This window comes from Hyperoodon ampullatus (genome assembly GCF_949752795.1).
Source record: "Hyperoodon ampullatus genome assembly, chromosome: 4".
Lineage (NCBI taxonomy): Eukaryota > Metazoa > Chordata > Mammalia > Artiodactyla > Ziphiidae > Hyperoodon > Hyperoodon ampullatus.
Genome location: NC_136917.1, coordinates 14,745,961 through 14,761,094, shown reverse-complemented (window position 1 = coordinate 14,761,094; position 15,134 = coordinate 14,745,961). Strand labels below are relative to the sequence as shown.

Sequence of the window (15,134 nt, the reverse complement as noted above, 5' to 3'; positions counted from 1 at the left end):
TTTGCAATCATTAATAAAAATTGAGCTATGTGACCCTTTCTTGGTCTCTAACTAATTTTTCTGTGACTCTGTTGGCCATGCAAGTGGTAGTCTTGGAAACATCTCATATATATGTGTCTTTAAACACCGTTTTATATGCCCTCCGTTGGTTCTTTCCAACTCCGGGAACTGAAATTTCCTGAGCCCCAAGCCAGAACCTCATTGGTTTGGAGTAGCCTGAGCCCTCTGAGCACCTGTGAGCCTCTTAACCATGCTGGACCATCACGTCCAGTCTTTCACCTTGTGGGGAAGATGGGAAACCCAAGCAGAAATAAGTGTCATTTTCCCCTCCATCGGATCACGTGCCCCAAGCAAACTCGGTTATTTTTACTGGGTCCGTTGTTTTTACTCTCTCTCTCAGAACATGTTTTAAAAGCCTTTTTCTTATTATTAAATTTTACAGGAGGTAAGTTTCAGCTTAGTGTAACCTTTTTCTTCTGGTTCTAAACTACATGTTTCATTTGTGTTTGGAGAGGGAGCCTGCAGGAAGGAAAGCTCAGAAAAATGAGAGTTCGAATCTGGCTTGTCTATGACCCTGGGCAGTTTATTTAATCTCCCTGAGACTCCGTTTCCTCAACTGGAAAATGAGCATAACATCTTTTGTTTTATAGGGTGCTTGTGATGACTCAGTGCAATACTGAATGTGAAGCGCTTAGCACAGTGTCGGGTGTATAAAAGATGCTCCGCAAATGTTCACTCTCCATTTGAGCAAACGTATCTCTTTCCTCTGATTATACAGATTCTTCTCTGTTTGAGCTCAGAGAACTTCCCAGCACCCCTCTTTTCTCATGCACAACTTCTCACTTCTCTTTCTTGTGAGCATCATTGAGGACCATCTTGCATCTCTCTCCCTTTCAATCTGTTTCTAGCTGTGTTCTGTCTTAAGAATTTCTGCCACAGAGAGACTCTCTTTACTTTGAACTTTCTTGAATCTACTTGTATAAACTCAGTTCTGGAGGAAAAGCAGTACCTGGTCGAACCGTCCAAGGGCCAAAGGACCAGTTTCCATGATAGTCCACTTCATGGGAGAACCACCAACATTGACAGCAATAGGTCTGGCTGGAATAATTCTCTCAGTGTGAGGCAGGCAAATCCCTTGGCCCAGAAATCAGGCTTAATTGGAAATTAAATTGCATTTCCATGCCAACTGCAGGATGCTTATATCCACAGCTAATTTATCAAGGGGATGCCTCATCCAGGAAGCCCATGGGAATAGAGTGGCTGCATCAGCAAGGTTACAAACTTGTGTCTGATGAGATGAACTTTCTTTCCATTCTCTAGGCAATGGTGGGAAATAAATACATGATGATTTTCATCATCCCCATTTTACTGATGAAGAAATTAAGACATAGGAAGTACATAACTTGCCTGAGGTCATTGTCACCCAATTAATAGGTGGTAGAGCTGGGATTTAAACTAAGGTCATTTCATAGCAGAGCCAATGCCTTTAAATGCCAGATTATACTGCTCCTTTATTTCCCCCAACCTTTAGTTCTAAAAATGTCCAACTATAGAAGAGTTGCAAAATTAGTATCTAGGAGACGCATACCCTTCACCTTGGTTCACAAATTATTATCAATATTTTGCCATATTTGTACTCCTTCTCTGTGTGTGTGTGTGTGTGTATGTGTGTATTTGTTTTTCTGAATCATTTGAGGCTAGGTTCAGGGACATAAAACACAAGTCTGGTTTGGAAACCACATGGGGACGAGTTTGGCTGGAGAATGTGTTTGTAGTTGGGGAGACACGAGCAGGAAGCAGGCTGAGACCATGAGATGCTGGCTGTGACAGCCAGGTCTCGAAGTTTGGGGTGTGCTCTAACATGGAGAGGACAGGCAGTGATACAGTGCAGCAAAAGCACAAATTTTATGGAAGGTATTGGGAAGAATTAAAAAATTAAAGATGTGTATTCAGGGAATGGTATTTTTATGGTCTGATTAAATATACATGCTTATTGAAGGCAAGGCAGACAATACAGTTCTTCTATCAAGAAGAACTTTAAAAAATTAACCATTGATCTTAACTAAAACCCAGGATATTTCAGTTTATTTCTTTTCTGTTTTACTTTTTCTGCCCACCTATCTATTCACAGATTGGGACCTCATTGTACTTATAGTTTTGTATCCTGATTTTTCACCTAATATTATGTCAATAGCATTTCTGCTTGTTATTAAGTAGTCCTCAAAATAATTTTTCAAAAGTTTAATATTATTGCATCAGATGGATGAACCAAAATTCAGTGAACCCACTATTTTTTGACTGAAGTTGAGATTGTCTTCAGTTTTTCACTATTATAATGTAGTACCATGATGAACACTGCTGAATAAAAGTCTTTGTGTACACCTCTGATGATCTGCTTAGAACAGACTTCTAGAAGTACGGCTCTCTGGTCAAAGGGTTGCATGGACTATCTCTTTGTTCGGCCCTGGTGTGGAGGAGACAGGAGGGGAGAAGTGGAAAGAAATGCAGTCTGCTGCATTTCTCTTGCTGCAGCAAAGCAGTGAGACGTGATGAGAGTTTGGACTTTGGGGACAGCGCTGAGAATGGAAAGAGAGACAGGCAAGAGAAACACCAGGGAGAAATAATCAATAGAACTCAGTGAGCAAGATAACGGAAGATGCAAACTGGGGACACATGCAGAGAAACAGTGAAGTCAGGAGAGAGAGGTCTGCTTTGCTTTTATGAAGGTTGAGTAGAGGGCACAAGAAGACACTCAAATCGAAGGACTTATGATCCATCCTCCCTCCCTCCCTTTCTTCCTTTCTCCATTCCTTCCTCCATTGAGTCAGGATCATCGACACCTTGCTAAGGGGGTAAGTGTGGTTGGAAAGATGGACTTGGGGAGGCAGAATACAGACCCGGGGCCTTTAACGGGCACGCAGGGCAGAGACTTTCAGGAAAGGAAAGTGGATTCAGAGGCCCAGGTTCAAGGGCCAGATTTGCCACCCACCAGGTGGTCTCCCCCTGGGCTTCTCGTCTGCCTGGTGGACCTCTCAGCTTCCCCTGAGGACCTACTATGTGCTGGGCCCTGTGCCAGGTGCTGGGGAAGCAGCAACGGCCAGGACAGTCCCTGCCCTTGTGAAGCTGGACTCTCAGGGCACAAGCCAGACCAGAAACAAATGAGTAAATGTGTGATGTAATTGCAGGAGGGCTATGCGGGAAAATGAGGCAGTGTTAGGTGGGAGGAAATGCCACTGTGCACAGCGGGGGCGACTGTAGACAGGAGGGGATCTGAATGAAGTGTGGGAGAGAGCCAGAGGAGAGCTGGCAGAGGGTGTCCAGACGGAGACACAGTAACCGTCAGGACCCAGAGGCTGGAGGAGCTGGGGTTCCAGCAAAAACAACACGGCCTGGTGGCCGGGGTGCACTCCTGGAGGAGAATGCCACCAGAGCAGGAGGCCAGAAATGCAGGGACAGATCACGCAAAGGCTGCAGACCATAGACGAAAGTCTGCATTTGACTCTGAATGTGGCAAGAAACCACTGGAGACAGAGTTGTGAGCAAGGGGATTATGTCTTTTAAAAAGATGGGAGGGCTTCCCTGGTGGTGCAGTGGTTGAGAGTCCGCCTGCCGATGCAGGGGACACGGGTTCGTGCCCCGGTCCGGGAAGATCCCACATGCCGCGGAGCGGCTGGGCCCGTGAGCCATGGCCGCTGAGCCTGCGTGTCCGGAGCCTGTGCTCCGCAACGGGAGAGGCCACAACAGTGAGAGGCCTGCGTACCACAAAAAAACCTCAAAAAACAAACAAACAAACAAACAAAAAAAAGATGGGAGTGGATGAATAGCAACGGTTGAATGGATTAAAAAAAAATGATGGTATATCCCTACTCTGGAACATTATTCAGCCTTAGAAAGGAATGAAATTCTGACACATGCTACAACGTGAATAAACCTTGAAAACATTATGCTAAGTGAAATAAGTCAGACGCAAAAGAGCAAATACGGTGTGGATCCTACTTATATGAGGTACCTAAAATAGTCAAGTTCATAGAGACAGAACGTAGAATGGTGGACAGGGGCTGGGCGGGTGAGGGTGGAGGGAATGGGGGATTATTGTTTAATGGGGACAGGGTTTCAGTTTGGGAAGATGAAAAGTTCTGTAGGCGGATGGTGGTGATGAGGGTTGCACAACGTGAAATGTAATCAATGCCACTGAATTGTACACCTCAAAATGGCTAAAATGGTAAATTTTATGCTATGTATATTTATGACAATAAAAAGATATGCGAAAGGATGATATGCAAAGAATTGTCTCGAGGGTATTACTTTCCTAGGGCTGCCTTACAAAATACACAGACTGGGCGACTTAAACAACAGAAATTTATTTTTCTCGTGGTTCTGGAGGCTGGAAGTCCAAGATCAAGGTGCTGGGAAGTTTGGTTTCTGGTGAGGCCTCTCTCCTCTGCTTGTAGATGGTCACTCGGTCCTTCTTGCTGTGTCCTCACATGGCCTTTTCTCTATGTGTGTGTCTCTTCCTCTTCTTATAAGGACATCAGTCTTATTGGATCAGGCCTCCACCCTGATGACTTCATTTAACCTTAATTTCCTTTTAAAAATCTTACCTCCAAATACAGTGACATCGAAGTTAGCACTTCAACTTATGAATCTGGGGGGACACAATTCAGTCCATTACAGGGGTGATGATGCTGAAGGATTTGACACACAGTGTTTCTTTGGTACCGTATGGGATCTTCAGAGTCACAGCTCTGGCTTTGGGATCTTGGGCAAGTTATTCAACCTCTCCCAGCTCCAGTCTGGGAATAACAAAAGTAGGTAACTTACAGAGCCAGGGCTGGATTGACTGCAGGGATCCTTGTAAAGCCCCAGCAAACCAATAGCACTCCAGGGACGGTGGCAATTGTTATTCCTCCTATGGGGCCTGTGAGTTTGGCATGACAGGCTGCTGTTTCTAGACTCGTGAAGCAAGGACAGGGTTAATCAGCCCAAGGATGGCAGGAGCGTCCTGCAGTCCAATATGCCTGGTGGCTTAGGAGTATCCCAGGCTCCAAGGCACAGCGGGTTCCCAGCTGATGTTTACAGATAGCAAGCTGCAAGCCTGGGCTTGGCTCTGCCTGTCAAGCACAGATGGTTTGAAAAATGACACCCAAACTGGCTCAGGGTTAATCAAAAGATTACAGAAAGAAAATTGGGGTAGGCTAACCCCAGCCTCTCAGACACAAGCCTCAGAATCACATCTCCCTCCCTGATTCCTGCCCGATTATCTGCCTCTGCTTCTAAACCAGCTCATGCCAGCAAGAAGTGAAAATTGGCTAGACTGGAATTACAATGGCAACGCTTGCTGGGCGGTATTTCATTTCTTTCCCCTCCGTGCAGTCTCAGCTGTCAGGCTAGTTCTCCCATCATTTTTTGTGGTTTGACTGGAGAAGGGGAGTATGTGGATGATGGTCTGGGGTGTAATCTGGGGGGCACAGGTCTCAGCAGAATCCTCCAAGCTGTGCTGCTTCAGTCAGAATGGAGGCCTTGAAACCTTGATTTCTTAAATAAGAGCATGTGTTGCCTCTTGGTCAAGCTGGGGAAGAACCAGTTTTGTCTTTATTACTTTCCTATGCCGGATCTGAGTTTTAGAAATGAAGGGAGCGTCATATAGGAAGTAAAACTGGAACTTGGAGACAGACAGACTGACTTCCAATTCTGGCTTTGTCCCGAGCTGGCTGTGTGACCCAGAGCCAGGCCCTTCCCGTCCTGAGGCTCAGAACTTTTTATCTATAAATTGGGTTAACGAGAGCTCTCCACCTTCTAGGGTTCTTGTGTGTATTAAATAAAATTGTGTGTGCGGTGCTTAGAGCAATGTCAGGCACAGAGCAGGTGTCATGCGTAGTGTTGCAATGATTGCTATAAAATCTTAAAATTCCAAAACTGGAAGGGGTGTTTGAAGCCAGCAACTCCCTCATTTTAGTGATGAAGAAACAGAGGCCCAGGGAAGGGAAGGATCTGGAATCGAAGGCCCAGCTCCCAATCTGCTGCTCTTTGTAGTTCTAAGACCACAAGAAGGAACACAATGGCTTCAAGAAGAGAGGACCATGGTTTGCTTTAAGTTCATGGTCCTCCTGCCCTCATCCCAACAGGAGGAAGGCTTCCTTCTGCCTCCAGACTCAGGAGTACAGGGATTGGAATCACTGGCAATGGTAAATGTTCTTCCTCATGTCTCTTCCTGGGGTCCTGGCTTCCACTGCATCCAGATGGCCTGGGGTGCCTGTACAAGTTTCTCATCTCTGCTTCTTCTGCACAACTCCTGCCCTCCTCTGGGGCCCTCAGAGCCTCGGTCCTCCCTCCTGCCCTTCCAGTTGGGGAGCAGATGGACACTGAGGAGGAAACCAACCTCCCCTCCGTGCATCTGGCCAGCTGTAGTGGACGGGCAGCGAGGGCCATCCCACAGAGCACTGGAGAACTGGGATGGAAGAATGGCCAGGCCCCGGGTCTTGCTTGCACTGATCCCTCATCTCATCAAGGTCACTGTGGCTGGTGGCTCCTGTCAAACTCCTGCATAGAAATTCAGAACAGGGAGATGGGGCGTGGAGGCCTCTGAATCAGCCTGACAAAGCCCAGGCCTCAAAAAGGGACGCCAGTCTCACAGCCTGATGTCGCTGGGCAGGAAAAGTGATTAGTCATCGTTTATTCAACATCCGTCGGGTGCTCACGGCATCACCACTAAGCCCCATGCAGTGCGTGCTCATGTTCTCACAGGGCCAAGGGGATGGCCAATAAAAACAAAACTCACTAAATGAAAAGGATAATTTCGGCTGTTGACAAGTTCCTGATTGCCGAAGATGTAATTGAGAGTGACTGGGTGTGATTGGGCAACGTTGGAGGAGCTGTACATCTAGAGAAGAGCCGGAAGAAGACTTGACTCATAGCCTTGTTTCTTTCAGCTCCGCCTCCTTTCTGTTGGCGATGAGTCTGAGGTTTAATTGCATGAAAAGAAGAGAAGGGTGGGAAGCTGACTTTTCCTGGGCAGCAGTTATGTGCTGGGTGCTGGGTAGGCCACGTGCACCATCTCCTCGTAGCCCCATGAGGAGGGAATTACTGGCCCCATTTCCCAGGGGAGGACACAGACTCAACGTGGGACATGGCTTGTTCCTGGCTATCCTGCCGGAAAGTGGCAGGATTTGAACCCGGGACTGTCTGGCTCCAGAGCTGCGCCCTTGCTTGCCCTGCATCTTCCTGCTGTCCATGGCTGCCTCACATGACCACGTCTACTCTCATGAATCAACAGCTGTCTGGGACTTGGGACTTGTGGTCTGATGAGATAGGTGGTCTGGGGAAGATTCTGTGGCCTGGAAGATTCTGAAATCCTAAGAAGAATGGGGAAGGTGAGGGTCACACTGGCAGGGCCAGGGACCTCTGGGCCTCCAAAGGCTGATTAAGACCTGATTTGATCCACTCCACCCTGTGTCTTTGTACTGCAGCCCTCCCGCCTGCCAGAGGGGCCCATTTCCAGCTACTTTTAATTTGGAACAAACCAGCCGGTCCCCCGTGGTCCTAGAGTTAATAGGATGTCTGTGCAGCAGGGCTAGGATAAGCAGCCGAACAAATTATTCCTGCCTGGTATTGGTGTCATTTGGAAGAAAGGACCAGTGGCCCCAGAGAGGGACAGTCTTGGCAGGTGGTGGAGGTCCCACCTTCCTCTCTCTCCTCTGCTATGGGACTACAGGGACCCCAGAGAGCTCCTGGTCAGCAAAATGAATCATGGGGTGATGGGTCTGCTACAGAGGGGCAAGACAAGAGACCTGTAGGCGGGGATGAGGGCTACTGGACATGGGAGAGCCAAAGCGAGCACACTGCCCACCCTGGCAGGTTCTGGCTTGGGACTGGAAAGGCAGGAATGGACCAGAATATTGGAACTTTCTGCCTAGGACAAGGCGCAAGCACTCAGAGGTTCCCAGTTGCAACCAGGGAGGGGTCTGAGCTAACATGAGCCCGGTGATCACCTGAATGGCCAGGATAGCAAGCCAGCTGGGACCCGGGTTGGTGGGGACTCTAACTTCCCCAGCAAAGGCAAGTGCACACAAGCTGAGCTTCTCAGGAGGCAGGAGGTGCCCTCCTTCTGGCAGAGGGCACTGTCACATCTCACAGGTTCCAAGATCCCCAGAGTCAAGGTCATTGCTTTTTTTAGACAATTCTAGTAATTCCAGACTGCCTGGTGCCCTAAAACTTGTGTATTTCTCCACTGGCAAGACAACATCTCACACTTGTCCTATAAGAATGGAGAGCAGTGAGGGAGGGCCCCTCATAGGTGAGGAGCTTGAGACAGCAGGTGTCTGGGCCCCAGCGCACCTGTCCCAGAGGTGATAGTGCCGCCAGGAGAGCACGCACGGGTCTGTCTTGCTGACCTTGGCCTGTGGGGTGTTCCCTTTCCCCATCAAGCTTATTCCTTAACCCAGGTCATGCCACATAACGGAATTTGTCCCAACCCCTTGCAAGATAGGTGGCTGCCCTGAAGCGTCCCAGCAGGTACAACCATTTCTGACAAACCCACCTACAAAATGAGTGGGAAGCTGGTGGCACTCTGCCGGTGACAAGGTGGGGAGCAAAGCCCGCAGGGGCATCCTCTCCAGCCCCGTGGAGAGGCAAGCACCTGGTCTTGACCCCAGTAGAACTCAGGTTCTTTTCCAGCCCTGCCACTCATTGCCAGCTGGGTGACCTGGCTAAGCTAAAGGTCTGTTTCCTTAAAACAGTTAAAATGGAGATTGCAATGCCTACTTCCAGGGTCAGGATGGGGCAAGGCAAGAGAGGTGCCTAGGGCATGCCGTTTAAGGAGCTCAGCTCCCAGCAAGTGCAGGGTCCCCTCTTGACCTGCTTGCTGCCAGCCTGTGACTTGTATTATCCTTGTGAAATTAGAAAACAGCCTTGCGTGGTTGATATTGCTATTATTGCCAATGATCAGGGAAGAACCTTGGTTTTGGGAGGTTGTGCAACTCACCCAAGCTCACACAGCTGGTGGACCACAGGGCTGGGACTCCAGCCCAGTCTGCCTGAGGGCGGAACCCTCCCCACGTTCAAGGTCAGTTTCTTGAGGCTCCTGAACAGCAGTGGGGGTGAGGCAAGAGGAACGGCTTGTCTCCGATGGGTCTGAAGCTGAGGTCTTGCCTAGCACACAGAGAACCGACCTGGGCCGGAAGGGAGGGAGAGCTGGGGCTCCAGGGCAAGGTTCTTGAGATAAATCTTACATGGTCAGCACCGCCCCCCTTCCAATCCCCCCTTCTGACCCCCCAGCTCTGTGGGTGGCCAGGGCAACTAGAAGCTCTCCTGGATTGGATTTCTCCCTCCTGCTTTGCGCTGGCTTTGTCATCTGCGCCTGGGGTGATGGATGGGTTCCCCCAAATGCAAAAGGAAATGGGCTTAAACCTCCCCAGCCAGAGTGGGGCCTGCACAACTTCTGGCTCCCGCCGCCAGCCCCGGGGTCTCTGCCAGGGCTGGGGAGCTAGCTGCACAGGAAGAGACACATTCCTCAGAGCCCGGTGTAACTGGGCATCCAAGGCAGGAGCTGAGCTTCTGGTAAGTTCTTCTTTAGAGCAGGGGAGGGCCTGGCTCTGGGAGTCACCCTCCTAACTCCTAATCAGGGAATCAGGTGTGGGAAGTGGCTCGTGTGTCAGTCTCAGCACCGGGTGGAGCCATAGGAAAGCAAGTTCAGCAGAGGGGAAACAGCAAAAGTGCTAGAGACAAGAAGCTGCTCTCAGAGTCTGTGTCAGGGGCTCAAGGAACAAGCAGTGAGTGAGAAGTCTCTGCCTTAAGATGCTCACAGCCCCGAGAGTACCAGCTAATCACTGTAGCAGCCCCACGGAGCATTGCCTCAGGACTTATTATGCGGGTATCTTTTTTTGTTTTTTAATTTTTATCGGAGTATAGTTGACTTACAATGTTGTGTTACTTTCCACTGTACAACAAAGTGAATCAGTTGTACAAATACATATATCCACTCTTTTTTAGATGCTTTTCCCATGTGGGCCATCACAGAGTATGGAGAAGGGTTCCCTGTGCTACACAGTAGGTCCTTATTAGTGCAGGAAGCTTTACATACACAATCTCATTAAGTCCCGTAAGGAGGCCATTTACGATTCCATTTTATAGATGAGGTACCTGAGGCCAGAGAGAGGTAAGGGACCTGTCACGAGGCTCCCCAGCCAGTATGCACAGAAGCCAAAATGTCCTAGTCTGGCAACCAGTTGCCTTTGCCACTGCATAATTTGTTTGCAAACTTTTTTTTTTTAACCTTTTTAAAACTCGTTTGTTAAATTTCAGAGAAGTCCAGTATGCGAAACAAATCAAAGTAGACCTGAAGGGGCAGGAGTGAGGGTGCTAGGACACTCCCCCACCCCCAAAACACACACAACCTCCCCTCTTCTGACAATTTGAATGCCCTTCCCAAGACCCTAAGAAGCTCAGGCACGGTTCTGAATGATTTGTCTAGCTGGAGGCTCACCCTCTGACCATAGACTGAGCACCTCTGGGACAGGTGTGTGCACGGTGCTTCCTAGAAGCTCAGGCTACTGCAAGCATCATCTCAGGGTGCCACGTAGGGCTGCTTCATTCATTTAATGCTACTGGTGGAGCACGCACTCTGGGCTGGGCACTGGATGCGTAGCTCCGGCTACAGTGGTGAGTAAAAATGCGCGTGGGCCCTGCCCTCATAGAGCTTCAGTCAAGTGGGGAAGACGGCCTTAAGCAAACATGTTCCTAAAAGAGACATGGATCACATATTGTGATCAGAGCTCTGAAGGAAAAGGTCCAAGTCAAGGGGGAGGACCTGATCTCTGAAAAGGACCTCCATGAGAAATCTGGGCCACTGGCAGCGGAGACCAGTGGAACGGGGCATTGCTGGCATCAGGGGGAGGTGGCCGGGACAGGAGCAGGCAGGACACAGAGGGGGTGGTCATGGGCCCTCCCTGTTCCCCAGTTATTCCCAAGGCAGGTAAGGAACAATAAATTGCCCCCAGGACCAGCAGGAGGTACCTGGTCCTATAGAATCTTTACATTCCTCAATCCTGAAAGGAGCAAAGAGAAATAATACTTCTTCTAAAGGTTGGATTATTGCAAATCTCGGACTCAGTGTGATGAATAATGAATAAGTGAAATCACAATGGAAACCAGAAATCGTTAGGCAAATGTCATGTGTCCGTGTAGAGTGTAATCTAAATCCACCTAGGGCCGGTGTATACATTAGAAAGACTGTTCTCTCCACTCTCCTGCTCTAGGCTTGGCTCTGCTTTCTTGGTCATTTATTTTAAAAATCTTTACTGAACTCCTGGGTTGGGCAGAAGACTGGCTTCCTAGCCTGTGCCTGGCACAGAGCCAGGGGTGTGTAAACTCTTGGTGGAGCCAGGAGGCACGATCGTGCCCTGATGCCTGCCATGGGTCGCCTCTCACATGAGTCTGAGAAAACTCAGTAATGAAGCAGGTCGGAAGGAGTCCAGGTGGCCACTCGGTCCCCACTACCGGTCCCTGTGGAGCCCTTTCTGTGTCACACGGATTTTAGTCTCCAGGATTCTGAGCAGAGAGAGGGGGCCGTCCTGACCCACTGGCTGGTTTCTCTGCAAAGGCTGACGCTCCAACGCTGCTCCCTCTGGAGCACCAACCTCCTTCCACTGCCCGGCCTGGCCCTCCTGCTCGGCTCAGTTTAGATGCCACTTTTGGAGGAGCCTCTTCACCTGCTCAGGCTATTCTTCTCTGTGCCCTTTGGCCCCCATGCCTCCCTCCTTCGCAGCACTCAGAGTGATGTCCCTGTGGGGTCTGTGTCTTTGGTCTGTGCTCCCACCGGAATGCACGTTTCTTGATGGAGGGCTCGAGTCCTATTCATCCATATGTCCAGTGTCTAATGAGTGTGGCACAGAGCAGGTGCTCAGTAAATAAATGTCAAGTGGATGGTTGTGGGCAAATATGCAGACGAAAATATCATCCTCCTCATTTATTCAAGTAGCCATCCACCCTTTCTCTGAATCTCTCTGTCTCTCTCTTACACACACACACACACACACACACACACCCTTTTGCATACACTCTCTCTCCCTGACTGACCTCACCTACTCACACTCACCCCCTCTTGAGGCATTATGTCCTCCTATGATCTCTCTCCCCCTCTGATGCTGCCTGGAGTGTACAGACCTGCCTGCAGTCAGCTATGTTAAAGAGATTTTGACCCTGGGCAGGCAGAGGGGATGGCCTTGGTCACCCTCTCCAGACCCATGCCCATCTCAGTCCCTGACCTCTCCTTCATGTGGGGTCACTGCAACACACTCCATAAAGGGATCCCGTGTCTCAGCTTCCCTGGATCCTTGAAACGGGGCTGGGAGGTAGATAGGTTAGCTTCATTTTACAGATGAGGAAACCGAGGCTCAGCAAGGCTGTGACTTGCACAGGGAGGGAAGCTGGAGTTGAGACCTAGGTTTCCTAAGTTCAGGCCAAAGCTCTTCCCATTGCATTTCTGGGAAGCAGAGACTGGGATAGGATGCTGCCCGTCACCCATCACCCCCTGAGACCCTGGGATCCTTGATGAGAGGATTGAATGGGGGAACCCTGCACAACCCCCTAAGCCCTCTGATCTCTCCGCCTCACCTCAGTCTATCCCACTTGGAACCCCTAGTAATTCTGCCTGGCAGCCTGACCCTTAGCATTGGGCATTCAACCCACCTGAGCTTCCTGGAGGGGTAGTGCCCTGTTTCAGAAGTGCAATGGGGACAGAACAGGAGCTATGACAAGGCCAGAGAAAGGAGATAAGCAAAATCTCACCATTCCTTCTCCCATACGCACCTTACAATTTCACCATGCTGGACCTGCCGGGCAGCCGGGGACCTGAACCAGGGCATTAGAGATGGCCATACACAGCCATTATCTGCTCTCATTGTCATTTTTAAAAATCCCCAATCAAGGGTATGTGGGCCTCCCTCCTTCCCCAAACACCTTGCCTGCCGCTTCCAGTGCATCTCCCCCAAAGACTCTTTCCTCCTGAACAAAGGGCATGAATATTTAAAGACACTTTTTCAGCCAGTGCAGCCACATCATACTGCTGCTCCCTCTTTAAATTTTATCTCCAGAAAGTTTGCCAGAGTGTCTCTGAGTCCCTCACACTCCTTGGTACAGAGTGTAACACGGGGCCCCAGAGACAGGGACGCCCCTGAGAAGTTAGCCTCCCCTCTGCATCCTGGGGCTGAATTGCACACATGCAGTCCTAGTTCTGGTCCATAACCATACCTTCTGGGCTACGCAGGCAGTCAGACCTGAAAACTCCCTGACACGCCTGTTTTGGGGGAATGGGCATAGGTAGGAGATGCAGAGGGACAGGGATCCAAAAAAAGCAAAGAAATGATGAGCAAAGCCCCAGAAACGCAAGACCCTGGAACCCCATGAGAGGAAGCTCTTGGCTCCTGATATCAGACCCAGAGCTGATATAGATCCTGTATTCACCAGTGCACGGTGGATTCCAGTCCCGGGCCACCTCCTGCTGGCCCCCTCCAGCCTCTCTGTTCTGCAGTTACTCACAGCCCACAGCATCAAATCTCTCTTTTATCAACAAGGCACAACACTCCGTGGATAACTTCTTGAAACTCTAGTCATGCTAGGCTGCTTCTAGTGCTCTGGGAAGGGTTCTGTCCCTCTGCCCGCCTGTAACCAATCAGCCACATATCGCCAAACCCATTTCCAAAGTTCCAGGCAATTACAGCCGGCTGAGCTCCCTGGCCTGGTGCCCGCCGGCTCGGAGCCAGGACCCAGGTTGTCAGCAACCCTGAAATCCAGCCCCCGATTTCTCCCCAGCTTCCTCGGAGACCCAGGCACACGGGAATGGCCACACTTAACCGCACCAAGGCACTCCGACCAGCCAGACCGCACCAATACAGAAAACGAGGGTCAAGGCCAGGCTCCCTACCTTTGCTGAGGGTCCCAGTGATGAGCTTAAAGATGGTCTGGGCAAATTTCACGAACCCAAGCTTGCATCTTTTGGAGCAGCCGCTCATGGTGGCAGAGGGAAGGCAGGCTCTGTTGTCGGCACCCAGAAGGGAAGGCACCCACCTTGCGTGCCCCTGGAACTTGGAGCCTGCCTGGGCGAACCCTGAGAGAAGGACGCACCCCAGAAGCTACGGGAACAGCACAGCTGCCTCTGCAGTGAGTCCGGCTTCTGCATCCAGAGAGCCTGCAGGGCACGATATCTGCTCCCTTCCTTCCTCCCTCCCTCCACCCACTCCCGCTGTCCACCCAAGTCCTCACCACAGGAGGATCTCAGGATGTCAGGGCTGGGGCCGCACTGCCAGGGCACAGGGCGCTCTGAGGGGACGGAGGAGGAGGGTGAAGCTGAGCAGCGCAGGGAGGGAGAAGCTGGAGCTTTCCCAGGCTTTGCTGACTGTCTTTCTTACATGGCAGTGGTAATGTAGCAATTAATACTCGAGTCAGAAGGGAGGGGACTGCTACGCAAAAACACTCCACTCCACAGCCTCCCGGTTCGCTCTCCCGCTCTTTCCTTCCTGGTTAATCTAATAGATCAATTTTCTGTGCCGTGCCTTGATTGGGATCTGGGAGGACTTCCCTCCAGAGCAGGAGACCACTGCTTTGCGCTCAGTGGTGAGTTTGCAGGCAGCTTCTGAGCGGCCTGGTTTGCATCACGGAGAAGTTGGGCTGAGTGGGGAGCCCTGGGGGAGCTGGCTTGTGCGGCTCCCTGGCACCAGCAGCAGAGGCTGTCTGCCTCCGTTGATTCGGAAAGTCAGTGACTCTGCTGCTTCCTGGCTCCAGGTGCCCCGCCCTCCACCCCAACACACACCCACTCAAAGTCGGCTGTTCAGCTCCAGCTCCCACCCTACAGAGCAGCTAAGAGTCTGTGCTCTCTCATCAGGATAGCAGAGGAGTGCAATTAGGGCTTTTCTTGATGAAGAAAGTACTCCTCGGAGATGCCATAAAGGAATGACAGAAATTCAAACAATCTGACTACAGTACAATACTCTTAGAAGTAAAACTGCATGGTAGTATGCAAACGTGAACCCCAACTATTGCTTAATAAAAAGTCTGGCTGCTGTTCAGTACCATAGACTGTGTGGGTTGCATGGAACGTCAGGGAGACATCTCATCCCACCCTCTACACACGGCCGTGAACC

The 15,134-nt window shown here is 50.3% G+C and overlaps 1 protein-coding gene across 2 annotated transcripts in view; it reads right to left on the bottom strand.

The window, feature by feature from the left end:
* The window catches only part of KCNIP1 (potassium voltage-gated channel interacting protein 1), a gene marked incomplete at both ends in the record, with an annotated part of 352,163 nt that extends 338,157 nt beyond the window's left edge, over nucleotides 1–14,006 (bottom strand). For both annotated transcript variants that reach the window (XM_079701790.1, XM_079701791.1), the window contains one exon: nucleotides 13,919–14,006. In XM_079701790.1, the coding sequence (XP_079557916.1) occupies nucleotides 13,919–14,006 (88 nt within the window). The remainder of the gene's footprint in view (nucleotides 1–13,918) is intronic.
* Nucleotides 14,007–15,134: the final 1,128 nt, after the last annotated feature.